At 48.3% G+C, this 19,460-nt stretch overlaps 1 protein-coding gene across 1 annotated transcript in view; it reads left to right on the forward strand.

Moving 5' to 3' along the window:
* The window catches only part of CAMKK1 (calcium/calmodulin dependent protein kinase kinase 1), a 55,885-nt gene that overhangs the window by 11,386 nt on the left and 25,039 nt on the right, over positions 1–19,460 (forward strand). Inside the window, exons 3-8 of the mRNA XM_074160566.1 lie at positions 611–664; positions 8,406–8,457; positions 9,032–9,165; positions 9,767–9,803; positions 12,249–12,270; positions 14,252–14,340. Coding sequence (XP_074016667.1) covers positions 611–664; positions 8,406–8,457; positions 9,032–9,165; positions 9,767–9,803; positions 12,249–12,270; positions 14,252–14,340 — 388 coding nt within the window. The remainder of the gene's footprint in view (positions 1–610; positions 665–8,405; positions 8,458–9,031; positions 9,166–9,766; positions 9,804–12,248; positions 12,271–14,251; positions 14,341–19,460) is intronic.

Raw genomic sequence — 19,460 nt, forward strand, 5'->3', positions numbered from 1 at the left:
CTTACATAATAAAATGTATAATGTTGACACAGAACTGTGAAAAAACAGTGGTTTGGGTGGTGTTTGGCTTCAGGCTGTCACTGGAGCCACTGGAGTGGATACAGCAGTGATCCAGGCCCATATCTGCAGCAAGAGGTGGTTGGAAGAAAGCAGACAGCTGGTGCTCACTGGAGTCCATTTGCTATCAAGAGATGGAGCGATTTCATTCTGAAAATTGTCTTGCACAGAAGTACAGGAAAGGTGTTGATGCAGAATTTCCAAACTTAGACAAAAAAGAATCTGCTTGAAAATTACTCTCTGCTCCCTATCCATGTTTGAGTTAAGACAGGCACAGTGGCTTTGGCTCAGGGCAGGAGGTGATGGGCTAATGCTCAGCTCCTCCAGACATTGTTAATCCTCAAATGCCCCGTAGCTCTAACAGAGCTGCCACAACATACAACCTTGCTGCAGGCTCACATCCCCTGCAGACTTTGCTCAGGGGTAGGCATGGCCTGGGGTCTTGGAGGTGTGGTTTTTTTCCCTTGTGTAAGGCCATGGTCTACCAGCCTTGAGCAGCAAGGAGGGGGGGTGAAGCTGCTAAACTGACACTGTAATTTGTGTTTATTTTTAGGGTTCCTATGGTGTTGTGAAACTGGCCTACAACGAGAATGATGACAAGTATTACGTAAGTGTCCCTTTTCTCTGCTCCTTGCTGCTTCTGCTCCTCATTCCCCTTTGCCTCCCGAGAGCTGGGTCCCCTCTGCCTTGCTGCTTTTAGCATATGCGTTTCTGATTTGGGTAGCATGCAAGGAATTGAACCTCCCTGCTGGGGATAGAGCTGCTGCCCGCACATCTGCTTGCGTGCGGTGCTGAATGGGAGGGAGATTGGGTGGGCTGCTGTATACAATAGGCGGGGATCTTGGAGGCAGGCTGCAGAAGCGTATTGCTGATTTGTCTTGACATTTTCTAGCTATGAAGCAGGTCACCTGAACTTAGAGGCATGTGGGTGGTGGTATTCAGCACCTGCTGTGCATTGCAGGTGTGGTTTTTTTTAAAGAAACGGGGGTGTTGATCAGAAAGATGCTGAACAGCATGGCCCAGCTGGGCAGTGCCTGGCTCTCCTGCATCTTACCCCCTTGTGGGTGCCTCCCCATACACCCAACAGGACCTTGCTGTCAGGTCATGAGGTGTAGGGTGCAGGGCAGAAGGCAAACCTTGGCTTTTAAATCCTTTGCTGAGCTGAAGCCCAAGTTGGAAGATTTCAGATTCAAAAAGGCTGCTTATGCTGAAGGCTCCTTCCCTGGCACTCCCCTTTAGAGAGACATTCGCCCTTTCAGGTGAATCCCAACCATCCCAGCAGGATTCTTGCAAAATCTGTCTGCAGATGTGCTCGTGTCCCTGGGCTTGCCCTTTGGCATGTTTTGTTCAGGCTGAGAGCAGGAGCTGGACAGTTAGCAAAAGGAAAACTGCCTTGCTGTGTGTGGCTGTGCCTGGAGACTCATGGAAACAGCTTTAGGCAGTCTCTGGTAGATCCCAGGGCAGGTACCTGCTGAGCAGAGCTGGTGGCTCCAGTGCTGTTGAACCCAAACCCCAATGCCCTCGACGCAGCACTGCTGGGTCTGGCCCTGCACTTCAGTTGCTGCTCCGTACTGTGTTTGGTGAGAGGGGTCCTGCTTTCGCTGCTGCGATGGAGTGGCCTCACATGGGTGAAAATAGGCACATCAGAGCACCCGGGCAGACTCATGTGCTGCTCCCTGTCCTGGTGCACAGAGCTGTTGGTCTTGGTACCAAGGGGTATAAGAATATGCTGTGGAGATGTAAAGCATGTTCTTTCCCTGCTGCTCCCAAGCTAGCTTCTCTCTGACTCTTGGATTTACAAATGACGCACCAGGTTGGAGGGGTCAGGTGGAATTGTGTGCCTGTTAGTGTTTGTTAGCCCATCTGTGCTTCCAGCAGGCATGAAATCATAGGAGAAATGTCTTGAAAGGAAGGATGGAAGAGATGAGGCAAAAATCTGGACAAGGTGCCCTGGAGCTGGCCAAGCAAAGGAACCACAATTCTTTCCATCTCCTTTCCTTTCCAAGCTGACTCACCCACTGCACTGGAGCGGTTGCTGTTTCCAATGGCTCCCTTTCTCCACTGCCCTCTGAGTCCTCCCTCCCGTGCCCTGCGGAGGACAGGTTTGCTCTGCAGAGAGTGATGGTGCCAGCTGTGGCTTCCCTGATCCATCTGTCCTACCAGCGTAGGCAGTGCCAGGACCAGCAGCACGGAGTGGGAAAGCATCGTGTTGTATTACTTGCCAGCTGAAAATATTTTTGCTTTGAAAATTGTAATCTTTACATTTTGGTGCTGCCCTTCTTGTCCTGGGAATCCCGATGCCACGCTGTGGGCTGCCCAGGGTGGTTGTCACAACTCAGCAGGGAGAGGTGGGTTTGAGTTAGCATTGCCTGCTGCGTTCTTGTCCATGGTTTGGATGTAGGTTAACACTGTGGATGTAGATTTAGCTGGTCAAATCAAAGACAAAAGTGAAAGCCTGTGTCCAGGTTAGCCTGGTGTGTGTTAGTTAATCCCCGCTTAATCTCCATTTCTTTTTCTAATCTAAGCAAACACTTTAAAGCTACTGCAGCCTGAGAGTGGTTCCCAGTCCTGGGCAGTTTCAGCCTGGCTGCCTGAGAAGGGATAGGATGCACAGACCCCTTCCGCCAGCATTGCAGGGACACGTTGAGGTTCACCCTGATCTTCAACAGGCAGAGGAACCAGAACGAGATCTCAGTTGGACCCTGGGGCTATGAGGTGGTCCTGGGAGGTGTGTGGAGTGCTGCAGTGGATGGAGAGATGGGACCAGAGTGTGAGCGTCGGGGGTGTCTGCCTGTGTTTCACTGCAGTGGATGTCGCCATATGGGAAACAAGAGGGCAGATGGCTGCACTGCTGCCGAAAGGCTGTGATGCTAAAATCTGTTTCATGTGCTTCCTACCCTTTTGGCTGGGCAGTGGAAGCTTTCCCTTTTCCCAAGCTGGAGTCACATGCAAACAACCTGTCACCCCTCATCCTTCCAGGTGCCTGTGCTTGTGTTTTCTAGGCGGGCAACCCATGATGGAGAGACCTCCACTTTTCCAAGACATTAAAAGAGCCCAGGATCTGGCAGACTTTTTAAAGCTTCAGAGAAATAACACATTGCGTAACTGGCTAATGGTTGCTTAGCTCCCCACACCTCCCGGTGGGTCTGACCCACATGCACTCCCAGCGCTGAGACTTCCACACTGCTCTGCTTCTCGCTCCCGTCCAAGCCCGCGTTGCAGCAATGTACCCTGACCCCCCAGAGGGATACCTAATGCAACTGCCTGTTACCAGCAGTTAGTAGAAACAATTGAGGTTCTGGCGGTTGGGGAGGGTCTTTTCTGTGTGTTTATTTGCTCCAAATTTAGCTCTGGAGGGTTGTTTTTGTCTCAGTAAAAAGTAATAACATAAATGGAGGAAATCAGCCCTTGGTTGGCCTTTAGTGAGCAGCCCCTAATAATCCGTTCACAAGCGCAGTGATTTAGCATGAGGCCAGGGTGTTGCTGCCTGCTTTATTTTGTTAAAGCTAGTGTGCTGCAATAAAAAGGAGCAAAACTTCAAAGAAAGCAGGAAAATTTTATTTTGGAGTATAATTTGGAGTGTGTCCCTGATTCTTGCTGAGACATAGGGCCTTTGCTAGCTCCCTTCATAAAGGCAGAGTTTATAGGTACCAGAAACTGAATCTAGCTCCTGTCAGAGCAAAAGGAAAGATTCCTATTGCTTTAATGAGTTTTAGATCTGGCCTAGAATTAGGAAAAACTATAAAGAAAAAAAGCTAATCACCACATTTGAGAAAATGTAGATGGGTTGTATTTACTTTGTGGGTTTTCTTACCTTCCATTAAAGATGAGCAAGTGCTTCCAAGGGCTTTATGCTTTGTTGCTGTGAACAACCACAATGCTGTGGAGGGCTGTGAAAGTGTGCTGACGTAAATGTAGGGAATGTATTAGACCGAGGAAATTGAACTTTGAGCACCAAGTATGTGACCCAGTGCTCCCTCCAAGGAGGAGACCCGATGGGGATGCGGACAGTCCCTGTCCTGTGCTCGGTCCCTGCTGCTGTTGGGGTGCATGAAGCTGTTAGAGCAGCATTTGTGGAGCTCTGCCAAGGAACCCTTTACAGCTGGAAAGGTTTCGGTGTCTCAGTTTGCAGGAGATGCTTTGACAGTGACTAGGGGCGGGGGGGGAAAAGAAGAAGAGCCAAGCTCTGTGAAAGAACAGCAAATAAAAAGCAAAGGCGAATGTGTCTAGGCGGAGATCTAGTTTGGAGTTATTGTGCTGATGGAATTTGATTCTGTGATGCCTCGGGTCATGTCTCCATCCTATTTTCAATCTCTAAATCAGCTTGCAAAGAAAAGTGGTTATGATGGACATTTGTTACACTACTTCTGGACAAAAGCAATAGCATTGTAGGTTGTCAGTGGGTTTCTCTTTTTGTTGTTTTTCTTTTTTCTTTTTTAATCTTGTTTCCTAAGAAACAAGATTTATGTGATTGTGCTCTCTGCCTCTGTACCTAACAACCTTTGCATGGAGGGGCTGTTCTCTACCAACTGTCAATGATGGAGAGAAATTCCTTCCAAGTTTATGAAAAGAGACGGCTAAACAAAGTGCTGCTGAGGAGAAGGTGGCCAGTAGCAAGCCTTGAACTTTCTAGCCCCTGGAGAATCCCCTTTGGTTGCCATCCAGGCGGGAAGTGAAGGCATGGCTCCTGTGTTTCTCATCCTCTTGCTCACATAACAGCTACTGAACCGCTGCCAGCTGCTCTCTGGTGCAGTGAGGACCAGGGAAATGATCTATTTAACAACCCGTGCTGTTCAGCAGCGGGGTTGTGAGGAGCTGGGTCACCCGGGGTGAGGGCAGGAGCCTTGGGGAGATGTCTGGAGGCAGGCGAGCGTGGCCCTTCCGGGAAGGCATCATTGCTGTGGTGTCATGGTGTGGATGGGGCACAGCCTGCAAATGTAATTCTGCTGCCAACGTGACAAATGGTGTCTGGACAAAAGGTGACAAATGCAGGAGCAGGGTTTTAGGGGCAGGGCAGCTGGTCTAGGACTTCCTTTCAGTGTGTAGCCCTCCTTTCTCCCAGCCTAAGCTTCCCTCTTAGCTGCTTGATCTGAGGGATGTTGTTGTCACACAGGACAGGTGAGGTAGGGCTGGAAATGCTCCCTGGTTTGCTCAGCCCTCCTGCAAAGGGCTGTCATGCACTAGCAGAGCATTCAGGTGGTTAATAGTGACCTTTGAGCAACATCCCCACTCCCCTGGGAGCTGCAGGTAGGGACTGTGCACAGGTCTTCTGCATTTACTTGGGTCCCTTGCAATGCAGGTCTCTCTGTTACCGAATAAAATAACATACTAAGTGCTGGGAGAGCATCACAAGGTAATAAGCTCCCTTGGCTCAATCCATTTTATCACCCTTCCCTCCTCAAAATAATGGCCACTTTGCTGTTGTCATTGCCAGCAGCAGGGTGTGGGTTGGAGGCCTGGCTGTTGTGGAAGCTGTTGTGTTCCAGGCATCTGCCCTCCTCTCTATGAACCTGGGATCTCCTTTCCCTTGGGCATCCTCATGAAGCAGCTTCCCTGTGGTTTCCAGCTGCAAGGTTGCTAGGAAGAGAGCAGTGAACTTAGATAATAAATGTAGATCAAAGGAAAGCACATGGTTCCTGCTGCTTCTCGAAGGAAGATGTCGTGACCCATGTCTATGCGTGAATAGTCGGAAGGAAGGTGGGTGTAAGGGCATGTGTGGAGGAAATCTCCCCTAGGCTCCCTCTTTTCCTGAGGAAGCTGAAGCAATGCTTGCCAGTGCAAAGGGAAAATCCCTTGGCTTGGCTCTGAGCTGGTTCCTTATCAGAAAGGCATTATCTGGGTAATTAGCTCTGCCTGTGAGTACAAATGTCTTTGGCTCTTTCAAGCATGTGAGCCCAGAAGGAGAGGTTTGCTGAAGCATCCCTGTGTTGCTCCCATTATGCACAGCTACAATTCAGCCAGGAAGCCTTGTCCTGCTGGCTTGCATTGTAATTAAAGTGAGGCTTCACTGCCATGTGCTCTTGTCTCTGCTCTTGTGATAATTAAAGTGGCATTGGCCTGTTTCATGATGAAGTTTGCTCTTCATCCCACTTGCATTTGAAAGCACAGTGGGACAGGTCCTCTCTTCTGATCCAGCCCTGCTTGGGTAGTAGCAGATACTGGCGTTAAGTTGGTGTAAGCATGTGCTGATGCTTCTTCCACAGCAGTAGAGGTGGTTTACAGTCAGCTTACCCACAGTAACCCCCCCTCATCTACCCGTTGCCCCTTGTAGCATCCTTCAAGGAGTTTGGGTGACAGCAGTAGCTCTTGTTCCCTCTGTTTCTGTCCATGAGAGCAATTCTTGTCTTTGCTATTGCTCTTCTCTGTGCCCTCCTGCTCCCTCCAGCCTTTCCCCGGAGCCTGCCCCAGGAAGCACTAGCCTGATGCAGACACGGCTGGTGGTGATGGTTCAGTTCCTCAGGCTGTGTTCTCCAAGCAATGATGCAACTTGGGAGCTTTCAGAAGAAAATTGCATCTTCTATTTCTTCTTTTTCTAGAGCTCCTTGCCAGAAGGCAGGCAGGAACTCAAGGTGAGATTGGAGCAAGGGGAGCCTTCTCCTCCCAGGCTGGCAATGGTTGAAACAAGAATTGATACACCTAATTCTTTTTTTTTTTTTGCCATAAATCTTCATTATGGAGAGATATAAGTGAGGAGCATAGGCTTGGTTCTGGCCATCCTTGGAGGTGGTTGCGCACATCTTGGATCCTCTTTCAGCAGACCATGAATCATTTGGCTGTCTGTATTGGACACAGCACTGTGCTAAGTAAAAGATAAGCACTTCTGAGTCTGTCTCTCAACACCATCGTTTCCAACAGTTGGCTTGAGAGCTGTCAGGCAGGATTGAAAACTACACAGTGTCTCTTCTCAATTACATAGGTGCAAATCCAGAGGATTTCACTGGATCAGTACCAAAAATAACAATCATTTCAGCGAGCCATGAACCTGGCTGCAGCGGGAGCACTGATGGGAGGTGGGGATCCTGGGGCATACAGTGGCATCACTGCCAGGAAAAACAGCTTGGGAAGGAGCTTGCTGAAATAGTTTTGGTGACCCATTCCTAGGTATACATTAAAAACAGGTAGCATGCAGAGAGCCTGCCTTTGTGGTATTAGTGCAAAATTCCTTGGCATTTACCTGTGTCCTATGGGAGCCCTTGGTTAATTATATTTCACAGGGGTCACTCCAGAGTGAATTACAGATTTGGATGCTTAATTAATAGGAGTAACTACCCATTCTAGGGGAAGGAGCGAGTGACTGTCCCAGCTCCTGGGGGCATAGACTGTTTTCCTAAGCAAATTGTACCATGAGCTGGTTTCTCATGAAATATTTATCTGCTGGGCCACTCAGGGCTGTTTGAGTGGCCCTCAAAAAGGTTATTAACGCACAGAGCAGATGGAGGCGCAGAGACTGTTTATTAAATTTGGATTGCCTTTTGCCACTATGCTAATGCCAATTGGATGGCAGGAAAAATTACCCTGACCTCCTCCTATGCTTCAGCTGCCTGGGTTTGCAATGGTGCCAGCACACAATTGGGTATGGGAAGGGAGGGAAACTGTTGGCAAAAGCACGTTTCCCCCCCTGTGTCTCTGCCATGCTCTGGCACAGATGTAGCTTCGCTGCTTCACCATTTCTGATGGTGCAGGGATGGATGCCCATGAAGTGTCTTGGGCATGGTGCTGGATCGTGTTGCAGGTGCTCTGTATTGCTCTGGCAGCATGGATGAGGTATATTGGGCAAAAATAGTCTCTGGGAATAGAAAAGGCCTCCCCAGGCAGCGCGGAGCTGGTGGAAGGGCTGAGTCCTCACCCTATTCCAGGCCTGTCATGTAGGTTGCAAGTGTTAGCTGTATGGCTGTGACACTCCAGCTCTTCTGCTTCCTAGATCCTCTGATAAAGCAAAACATAAGGTGGAACAGCCTTGAAGTGGCTCTGACTTGTGATATAGCCATAGCATCATCCAAAACAGCAGGTACATAAAGATCAGCTAGAGGAACCCACCTCTACCCTCAAGCTCCTGACCCAAATGCGGAAATTGGGGTCCTTTTTCTTTGTCCAGTTTGAAATAAATCAAAACCGTTTATTTTTTCATGAGAAAAGGATGAATAAAGGAAATGGTTAGCAGTGCCTTGAGGAAAGTCTGGGTCAGGGTGTGTGCGTAGCTGTTGTGGCTGCCACCAACCAAGAGATTACTTTTCTAGGTTGAGGAACAGGCCTGAGTCAGTCCCTGATGCCTAGAATGCTCCTGGATCACAGCAATGAGCGCTTCAGCTCTTGTTCAGTTTTAACACTGCTTTTTCTTCTTCCTTCAGGCTATGAAAGTCCTCTCCAAAAAGAAGCTCTTGAAGCAGTATGGATTTCCACGTGGGTATCTCACATGGTCTACCTGTTGTCCTCAGCCAGGCAGTTCTCTCTGTAGGAATGTTGTCTGCAAGGACTGTAGAACTTGGCCTCATTTGAAAGCTGCCCAAGTAGTTGGGGACTGGTTAAATGCAATGGATAGTAAAAAGGCAGGTACAACCACAGGGAAATTCAGCGCACTTGGTAATTGGGTTCCTGGCTTTGATTTTCTGAGTCTCTTTGAAGTGCTGACTTCCCTGTTGACCTATGAAGCCTAATTAAGTGTTGGAAGTTAGGCAGGATGGATCCTGTCCTCCCAGGGGCTCTTCTACCCCCTCAAATAGCACTTGGCTCTAGTGGCATGGCCATGGGACCGGGCCAACAGACTAGGCTGGGAAGCCAGCAGGAGCTGGTCTGACCAGGGCTCAGAAATATCACTTTCAGATGGAAACTGTAAAGCTTTGGGATGATAACAAGGTGATGAGATCTTCCAGAATAACTGGAGGTATTCTGCAGAGGGGGCCAGTGGCTTCTCACTACTGTGTGCCAGGGGCTGCTGAAAAATGAGTTTTTCCTCACCATGTTATCACAATTGCAGGTCGGCCTCCTCCCAGAGGGTCAAAAGCATCCTCCGGAGAGCAACCAAAACCCATGGCACCACTGGACAGAGTCTATCAGGAAATAGCCATCTTAAAGAAACTGGACCACGTCAACATTGTTAAGCTGATAGAGGTGAGCTGCTTCTCCACCCTAAGCTATACTGAAACAGGTCTGGCTTGTATTGCAATAAAGGGATCTTTCTTCAAGTGCTCCTACTTCAGCCAAAATTGGTTTAAAATAGCTGTTCAGAAATGTAGGCTGGTGATTCCAAGCAAGATCATGCCAATTATGTATGACAAACTGACATACTTACCCCAGGCTTTGGGCTGGTGCCCAAGAGAAGGCAGCTGGCTCTGCTGGTAGAAATAGCAGCAAGATTTGACCAGCGAAATTTGTGTGTAGACAAGCCTGGGAAGGTGCACAAGTGTAAGGCTTCGGTGCCATTTTCAATATTGGTTGAGGACAGATTAGGACAAGTGGTGCCTTTATTGGTAGGGTGTTTCTCCAAATACAGGCAGAAGCCCAGATTTTTCTGGAGACAGGAAAATCTATGTCCTTCAAAGCCTCTCTCTGCAGGAATCTCTAAATATTAGCCTAAGTTGTTCTCAATGCTCTGCAGCTCAGCACAGTGTACAGGGAGCAGTATAAAGTTATTTGATTTTAAATCTCTTTTTTTTTTTCCTGCTGTTCTTTTCTTTTCTCCCTTTCCCCTTATCTCTGTTATCAATTACAGGTCCTTGATGATCCTGCAGAGGACAACTTGTACATGGGTATGTGAGTCATTAACTGCTAACAGAACCACCTGTGCTTAGACCTAGTGATGCAAGTAACACATACCAGAGCTTGGGACAATACCAGGAGGAAACTTGTACCAACTTCAGACTTATTTTTTCTGAAAAGTTAAACACCTGTAAAGGCAGCTGGGATGGAAGGACCCCTTGCAGTAGGATAAGGCAGCCTTGTGTCTTAGTAGAGCTGTGCATATTTCCTTGCTATGGGGACACTAAAAAGGGGAGGGCAGAGCTGCTGTCACATCTATGTGTACGTCTATTCCAGTCCTAGGGCCAGGAGAGAAGGGAAGGGTGCAGGATGGTTTCTCGTCCTCCTGGTATGAGGTTGGTCTCTCCAGACTCCCCCTGTAAGCTGTGGATAGTGGCAGTGACTCTAGAAAGCAGTCTTGTCTCAGGGTGTCCCTTCTGGTTCCTGCAGACACAGTGACCACCCTGCTGAGCCTCGGGACCTCCTGAGACAGCAGTGCTCTTGCCTTTGGCCTCTGAGGCCAGACCCTGCTGTGGGTGGCTGAGATGGGAAGATGTAGCTGACTGTCTTTATGCAGAGGCTGAAGAATTTCTACCCATTTCTGTCTTTCTCTCCCCCAATCCCTGGAAGTGCCAACCACAATCTAACCCCCATTTGGCCAAAACCTGGAGGGACAGGCCTGGGAGGTGCTGAGATGCCTTCCGAGATGGGCCGGAGGAGGAAGACATCTGACCCTATTAGATCTCTGCTTACCCGTAACATTTCCTGATGAGATAGTCTCAAAGGCTGCTTCTCATGAAATAATTATGGGATGCTTTTGAAGCTGCCTGTGAAAGGGGGCTCTGCCTAGCAAATGAAGCTATTTGCCTTTGAAAGGCCACTTTTCCCTTTCGGCTGAAGCCCCAGTGGCACTCTGGCAGCATTGAGAAGCAGCAGCCAAGGCAGACGCACATGTGGTGGGGAGGGCAGCTGAGGCCACTGTTTAAAGGCCTGAACTCCTGGGGGTGAAGAGAAGGGAAGGGATGAGATAGCAAGCTTTTTTGTGGAATGAAAATAAATGCATGAGGAAGTAGAAAAAGCTGCAGAAAAGGAAAAAAAAAAAAAAACCAAAACAAATCCAAACCAAAAACAAGCTCTGCTTGTGGAGCAAGATAACAGTCCCAGAAATGGCAGCAACAGCAGCAGGACAAGTAGGAAATGTCTTAGTCCCATTGGGGGTCCAAGAGCAAGCAGTGGCTGTGTCCCTATTGTCCATGCCCCATCATCTCTTTGCTCCCCTGTGCTATGCCTGGGATCTGTGAGTGGTTCAGGCAGAGCCGTGCAGGCAAATTGAGTTCCCTTGGCAGCAATGGGAAGCTGTGGGTGCTCAGCGCTGCTCAGGATTGAGCCTCCTGTGAGTGGGTTTCCTTACTCCTGCTGCTGACCCAGCAATAACTGCATCTTTCTCCTTCCTGAAATTCCCCTCATGGCAAAGCAAAACTAGAGAAAGTGGAGTTTGCCCTTTGCTAATTACTGCTGGCATTAAGGGCTGCTGTGAGCATGCTCTGCCGTGTGCTCATTGGGAAGAGAGCAGGGGATGGAGGGTGCTGATAGAAATCAGAGCAACCTGCAATAGTACAAGATGGTTGAATAATGAAATGCTGCCACAAGCTGCAGCTTCTTCACCCTGGAGAGCAAGATGAGCCGATGCAGGCTGGCTTTGTACCTTCAGCTGGTCTGACATCGTAGCTGTAGGCAGGGCTGCCTGGTGCTTTGGAGAGGGTGATCTGCTTGGATTTCTAGGGAGGTGCAAGAAATTCCTTAGTAATTCATGAGGAAAGAGCTCTTCTACTGCATAAAGGCAGATTCTTCTGTTTGCAGAACAGTCAAAGGCAGGATCAGAAAAACACATTGCCAGTAACCCATGCTGGGGCAAACCCCCATTTAACCCCCTAATCAGACACACAAACTCATGTGTTCTACAAACCTCAACTCATACCAACAAATCCTTTCCAGTTGCTCCTGCCAGGGAGCGTTTACCTTGTTGACAGCCATGTAGCCGTGCTGCTGATTGACACAGCACAAATGGAACAACATGTCCTTACACCATCTTATTTGGTATCAGCAGTTTAGCAGAAATATCACACCAAACACCCTCCCTGAAGGTACTGAATAAGGTGGGGGTCAAATCAGCAAGGGCTGATGCCGGCAGCAGCAGAAATGTGGTTGATAATTTATCACCCACTGTCTCCCTGTGTGGAGCTGGCGGGAGGTGGGGATATTTGTCTTTCCTGAGGAGATGAATATTTTCATTTTGCATCCTCTGGTGTCCTTGTCAAGGGTGAGGGAAGAGAAGTGAGTGGAGATAAATTGATTTTGCAGGTATGGGAATGGATGTGGTTTTGTAGGTGCTAAAAAATGAATAAGGCCTGTCCTGTCTTCTGATTCATTCATGTTTTGATTTCCTTTTCTTGCAGTGTTTGACCTCCTGAGGAAAGGGTAAGTAGCCCTCCTGGGACCCCTTGTGTTGAAATTTTTGGTGTCCATCATTATCTTCTGAGATGAAATGGAGGTTTGATATGTACAGCGGGTCAAACCACTGTCTGCAGGCAAGCGCAGGGGAGGCAAAATCCAGCTGTAGCTGCCTTTGGACTATTACAGCCTGGAATGCTGTGGTGAATAGTAATGGGCTGGGAGGACATGTCCTGGTGTAAGGCTTTGGTCTGGAAAACAAATTTGATGCCAATTCCCCATCAGGTGCCTGGAAGAAAAGGTTTTAATAGGAATACTCTGCTGAGGTAACAGCTGCATTGTGGCTTCCTCTGGCACAAGGGGTGCTTGGCTGCATCAACATCTACTTGTCACCCACTGCCTTATTTTGCCCCCAGCACTAACATTGTGGAAGGCTCTTCTTTTGGCATGTTCCTCCATAGCAGGAGAAGTGATAAAATGGTGGGAGGCTCCTTACTGCTTTCTGCTACACCTGTGCTGATTCTGGAGCTCTGCAGTGTCACAGCGAGGTCAGGAGAGCTCTGCCCAGGGTGGGGGAGATTCCCGAAAGGCTTATTTTTTCTCTCTGGCCCCATGAACAAGCCTCTTGCAGGCTGCCGCTCTGGCGGGTTGCTGGTGAGAGGCTCCCCAGTCTCCCTGGTGACCAGGCTGATGACTATCCTGTCAGGAGGGGGGGGGGGGGGAAGGCTCCTGTAATCAGCTGTGTCCAGGGAACGTGCAGCTTGGCCGAGCGCAGCCTGTCTGCCTCTAGCAGAAGGCAATTAGACTCCATTAGTGGCTCTGCCAGTCCCACCGCTCACGTTATTTCTCCCTGGTTTCAGCAGCAGAAAAATGTGCATGAAGAGGGAGGGAAGGCAGTGGCAGAAAAATGCAAATGGGAGATGAAGGTCATCAATCAAATGGCAGCAAGGGAGAAGAGAGAAATGCTGCAAGAAGGATTTGCTGCTGGGGGCTAAGGGGAAGAGCCACAGAGCCTTGTTTTGGCAATGGGCTATTCTCAGCCAGGGTTTGGCTTGCAAGGACGGTGTCTCAGGAGCATTCCCTTAAATCCAGCTCAAGTCAGTGGGCATATGTCCAAATGCGAGGTCAAGCTGCCGAGCACAAGCAGGATTAACCCCCAGTGCAGTGAAGTCCTTAGCTCCTGCCGTTCATCTGCTGGGGAACAGAAGATGCTGACTAGCTCTTACAGCCTCTTTGCCCTCAGCTTTCAGCAGGCACAGGCAGAAGAGGGGCTTTTAGAGGATACTGTGCATCTCTCAGCAGTGGCGGCATACAAAGGAAAGGAGAGGAGAAGCTGACCAGGTAACCTTGGCTGTTTAGGGCTGAATGGCTGAGTTCTGGTGGTGGCTGAACCCTGAACAGCAAAATAGGTTTTTCAAAGCAGTTTACCACAATGCATTGGAAATATTCCCACTTAACCTTTGAGCCAGTCGTTCATATCTAAGTTCTGCCTTGGTTTAGACTAGCTGCACGCTGACATTGCTTCAGGACTGAGCCCCAGCATGCATGACATCCAGTGCACAGCAATGGGGACTGTTCCACTGCTGCCTGGTAGCTCCTGGTGATGCTGATGCTCACATCCTTGAGCAGCTTTAGCCGGAAACCATAGGCCAGATCCAGTTTTGTTCCTTTCACTACACTTTTCCCATTGGGACTCTGAGTGAGTGAAGTGTTTGCCCTATTTTGTGCAGACAGCAGCAATTAATCCTGGTATTGGTGAGGGCTCTGTGGCTCACGCTGGCTCGGGGACTGTGCAAAGCCACCTGCCACTGCTAGCCGAGCTCACTAATGTAGGCATCACCACATCCAGAAAGGATAGCTGCGCCTCTATCCTTTGTCACAGCACCTAGAACCTTTTTGGGAGCCTGGCCCACAGTGCTGGGGACATGTTGATGAAGAATGTGAAACTCCTCCAGCAAGGAGTGTTACTGCCATTCTGCTAAGTTCTTATTCTCCTTCATCCCAACAGGCCTGTCATGGAGGTACCAAGTGACCATCCCTTCAGTGAGGAGCAGGCTCGGCTCTACTTCCGAGACATCGTCTTGGGCATTGAGTACTGTGAGTACCACCAGCACTGACAGCAGCTTTGCAGAACGTGTGTGTTGGCCTCCTGCTGTGCTGGGGGGAAGTCTCTTGACTCTGGTGGGCTGCGAGCCGAGTGAGCAAAGTCCCCTCTAATTGCATGCAATGGGGTTTGCAGTGGGTGGTAGCCCCACTCAGCTCAGATTTACCTGGGCAGTATCACAGATGCCAGGAGCAGGCGTTCTTTAGAAAGGACATTAAGAAAATGGTAGCTTCCTTTTGTCTTTTGTCCAGAGACTCCAGCAGCAGAGTTTCTGTTTGTATCCTACTTGATTATCATCCCTATTTTTCAGTAAGTCTTCTCCCAGTGTGGCTGAGGTCAGATTCTTTGAGTGCCCGTCCTGAAGAATACAAGGAGGCCACAATAGGTCTGTGAATGACAGCAGGGATTTTTCTTGCCCTGTTGTAGCTGACATGTCCCTGCTGGCATGAACCTGACCAGAGTGGGAGAAGAGGAGTCCCTGAATTGAGGACACGAGGTAGAGCGGTCTATGTGCTGGCATCCTGTGAGCATGAGCCCTGAGGAGCAGCAAGGGCTGGTGTTTCCCCTTGTGGACCTGAATATGAGTAGGAAGCTTTTGCAGAGGTGGTTCATGCCTCACAGATCTATTAGTTTTCCAGCAGAGACAACAAACATGTAGATAAGGTGATCCTGTTACTACATTGTGTTTCGATTTGCCAAATAGCTTTTGATTAGATCCATTAACAGTAGCTTATAAAGAAGTTCATATGTCTCTTTGGTTGGATGGCCTCTTGTGGGTTAATAAGTAGACAATCAGAAAAGTAGGAATACAGGTTTCACAGTGGAGAAAAGTCACTAGTGCAGTGAAACAGAAATCCATCGTGTGGCCTGGGTTGTTCAATATAATGACCATAAAATAAATGACCAGAAAAAGGGTAGAGTACAATAAGAGAGATTGGTGATGACATCTAATTACTCAGGGTAGTCATTGTTAGAACTGACAGCAAAGACTGGCAGGAAGATGCCATTATAGCAAGTGATGGCATGATAAAATGGCAGATAAAAATTCATATTGCTGACTGCAGGGTAATGCATGAGGGGGAGAAAGAACACTAAAAATATGTACATCGTGACGGGTTCTAAATTAGCTGTTCTCACTCAGACTTTGTTCTGGATAGTTCTCTTGAAAATGTCAGCCCTTTACTTAGTGACAGTCAACAAAGCTAACAAGATTTGGGGAATTACTGAGAATGAAATAGAGAAGAAAACAGAAAAGGCCCTCATACGTTTATTTGGATGTGTAAGAGCTCTTAGATACAGGCAAGGAGTATCTTGAATATTTTGTGCAACTTGGCTCAGCCTGTGTTAGAAACGGCTCTCTCCAACTGAAGAGAGCTCGAGAAGTCCTAGAACATCCTCTGTACAGAGACAAGACCAAAGTTTTTAAGATTTGAAAATTATCATGGGAAGGGATGATATGATAGAGGATTTTAAAATCCTAAGTGTCAGGGAACTGGTGAACAGGGAATGAGTTGTCTCTGGAAAAAAAACAAGAACTGAGGGGTACCAAACAAAATAATCAGGTAGCAAGTTTAAACCAGAAGGAATTACTCTTTCATATAGCATGTAAATAACCTGTGACATTTATAGCTAGAAGAGATAGCAGGTGCCAGAACTATATGGGCTCAGAGTGATTAGACAAGGCTGTAGAAGAAAAGAGCATCAAGGACAATGAAATGTAAGGATGCCGGCAGAGTTGCTGTCGGGCTGCCTAATGCAGGGAGTGTGTGTACTGAAGGTGTTACATCTCTACCTGACGCTTTTCCCCAAGCTATTGACCCCACAGGAGACAGGGCGCTCGTGTAGGTGGCCTTTGGTTTGGCTCCTCTTCCATCCAGCAGCTTGTCCACACCATCCTTGAGGTTGTCGCTGTGTGGACCTGCCAGCAGAGATAGCTGCGCTGTGCCGGGTTCCTGGAGACTGGTCTAGGTTAGCTTGGCATCTCTCAGGTGTGGCAACCTTTTATAAACCTGACTTACTTTGACAGTGCAAGCACACAGTTTTGGTGGCACATCTGAAGGCAGAGCAGCCAGCAGGGAGAGACAAGGACACTTGAGCAAGCAATCGTCGTCCCCTGTCAATGAGCAGTGCAAACTGTGAAAGGTGATGTGTGAGACAGAGCCGTGTCACCTTTCCTGTTTAGTCCAAGGTGAGATTTTTCCAGCTGTTTCAACCTTAGGAAATAAATACCTGCTTCTTTCACAAACCAGAAGGAATTGTTTCAAATGGGCTTTCTAAAAGCCAATATGTTGCTATGTCAAACTCAAAAGGAACATTTCATGCTGTCATAGTGCTTTGAGCCTCAACTGCCTTTGTTTCACCCGTCTCCGGTGGCTCCTGTAAGCTCAGCAGCTCCTCAGAGCAAGCCTCTCACTTCTACAAGGCTTTTGCTGAAGACTCGCCTTGTTTCAAACCCCTCCAGAGAACAAGTCTCTGAGCATCATGGCCCTTGCCGAGGTGGAAGGTGGTTTGCAGTGCCCCGGTCCATCTCCACACTGAAATGCAACACCACCTCGTTTTGTTTGTCTAAAACCAGTGGGAGGGAATGAAATCAACGTTTGCAAGTCTGTGATGGTCCAGAACTTTTCCAGGTGTTGCCAAAATCAGTCTGATCACCCCAGGAAGTCAGTGGAAATGTATATATGAATGGGAAGCACAAGAGTGTTTTTCAGTAGAATTTGAAGGGTGAAGACTGCAGCTTTTTATATTCTCATTAGCATTCATATTGTAGCAGAACCTGTATGGCTCAGCTGGGAGATCCAAGCTCTGCTGTGCTGGATGCTGCTGGTGTAACAGCTCCTGCTCAGAGGAAACTTTAAGTTTAGAAGATAGTCAAAAAGAAAAAAAAAAAAAAAAATAATTAAAGAGTGGGTAGTCCTAGGCGAAGGGAGTGAAACAGGGCAATAAATTATAGGATGCCCAAGCGCTCCCAACAACAGGAACAATAGGATGCTTTATTTTGGGCTATTGAGTAACCACTTATTTTATTAGTGAATGAAAGTTAAAAATGGTGTTCTCTCAGAACTGCTGGGCAAATGCATGGCAATTATTATGTAATTACAGGGGAAAAGTGCACCGTTTGTGCACGCTGAAGGAAAAGTGTTGCCAGGCAATCTAGAGATTGCAAGGTAATTTTAATGTAAGCATACATAATTGTTATGTAATTTGTGAGACTCAATAACCGTGCAGCTGCTTGAAGCTCGCAGTCGTCACAGCAGCAAAGGCATCATTGCCGGTTGGGTTTTATTAAATTAGAAGTTGTGAAATGGATTCCTGTGGGAGCCTGCAAGGCGTTAATCCAGGCCAGTGTGCTGCCCTTGATGCAGATGGTACATGGTGAGCGGGAAGGGGCTGCAGGAGCCAAGCTGATGGGACATGTGGGCTGACCCTTTAAATTACTGCTCGTGGCATTTGGTCCATGGCTGCCTGTGTGTCCATGGGGACTGGACTGCACTGGTTATTCATGATGCTTGCCTGGGGTGAGGGCCTGGCTCTGGAGAGAAGCATTGGAGGGAGGCAGTGGTCTGTGTGAGAGCAGAAACTCCCTGTGCCAGGTGGGAAGCCTGGCTTAGGGACAGATTCCCTGGAGAGAGCAGAGAGCTTCCCTGTGCAGGCAATGGCACAGTGCTGCCTTGCTTTGTCGACTGCTTTTGGCCAGATCTCTGGGTTTAGTACATTTAATACCGGGAAGTGCACTTTGATACATGGGCAGTCCCAGCTTCATTCATTGAGCAATGAAGTGACAGAGGCAGATTGAAGGTCTGAGAGCCGGGGAGATCTGCCCATGGTAGAGAATGCCTTCCTCTGGTCCCTGAACTGCTGGGAAAATATTTTAGGCTCAAGTGTGGCAATATTAACAGTTCTGTTTTCATGTGTTGTCTGTCTTAAACCTGGCCTTAAACCTAAACTTCAGGAGTAATTTAAGCACATGCAAACTTTAATTCCTGTCCTGGTGAAATGAGCCCTATGAAGGAAATTTGCTTTTTCTCTTGCTTGCAAGACTTCCCCAGCACTGACAGCATTACACACACATCCTTGTGAACTGGGGAGGCAGGCTGTCGACTCTGTGTTGTAAGTACCACTGGAGTGGTAATTTCAGAACGTACTTAAGTGCTTTGGATGGAAAAGTTTTGCTGGATTATTTGTGTCATTAACTAAAGCATGTGCTTAAGCATCTCTGTGAATTGGGGATGTGTGCAATTACCTCCCTTTCCGCTTGTAACTTCCCTCTAGCGACACTTATTTAAGCTTCAGTCTCCCTTCTAGTAAGGCAAATGTTGCTTTCCCAATGACACTCAGCAGAAATAGATGTGCTGGATATCGAATAGTCACTGAAGGAGTTAGCAGCTGCAGCAGGAGATGATCCTGGCAGCCAGGAGGTGAGTACGGTGCTCCCTGCAGAGCCAGGCAGCCCAGGGTGCCTCACAGCAGGGACCCACCAGCAGTGCCAGCCAGGTGGGTGTCTGGCCGTGCACCCCACGGCATGCCTTCCAGCACCCTGAGACCAGTGGCCCAGGCTTTTCCTTGGCCAAAGGTTGTGTCTTTATCTTGATATTGTTCCATTCGTTTGTCCAGTCCCTTTTTAAACTTGTGTAAATCTTCATCTGCTACCTCCTGCTTGCATATTGTGGGGAGCAGTTCCAATTTGTGCTTAGTCTGATCGTGCAGGCTTCAGCTGATGCCAGGAGTGACTTAGGAATAATCATGCCTTCTCCGTGCCACCCCAGGTTTATAGACCTCAATCACACCTTCAGGGTGGCTTTTCAAGGCTGCAGAGTGTCTGTGCTAAGTGTGTTTCCACTCCTTTGAATGTCTGTTAGAAAAAGTTAGCAGTCCTGGAGCCCCCCAAGCCTTATTAATTGAGGGCACAACAGTATTTCAGGGTTGTAGATGTGGCTGAAAATACTTACTGCAGGGGCTGATGTATCACTTCCCCCAACAAAACTTACAGGTTTGCAGGACAAACACAGATATTCTACTGTTTTACTTCTGATATCCTGGGTATGGTGACTCCTGAATACAGGTTTGAGTTCTTGAGGGCAGTAAAATTTCCTTCTGGGTTGACTCAGTGGTG

Source organism: Numenius arquata, chromosome 18, assembly GCF_964106895.1.
Source record: "Numenius arquata chromosome 18, bNumArq3.hap1.1, whole genome shotgun sequence".
Lineage (NCBI taxonomy): Eukaryota > Metazoa > Chordata > Aves > Charadriiformes > Scolopacidae > Numenius > Numenius arquata.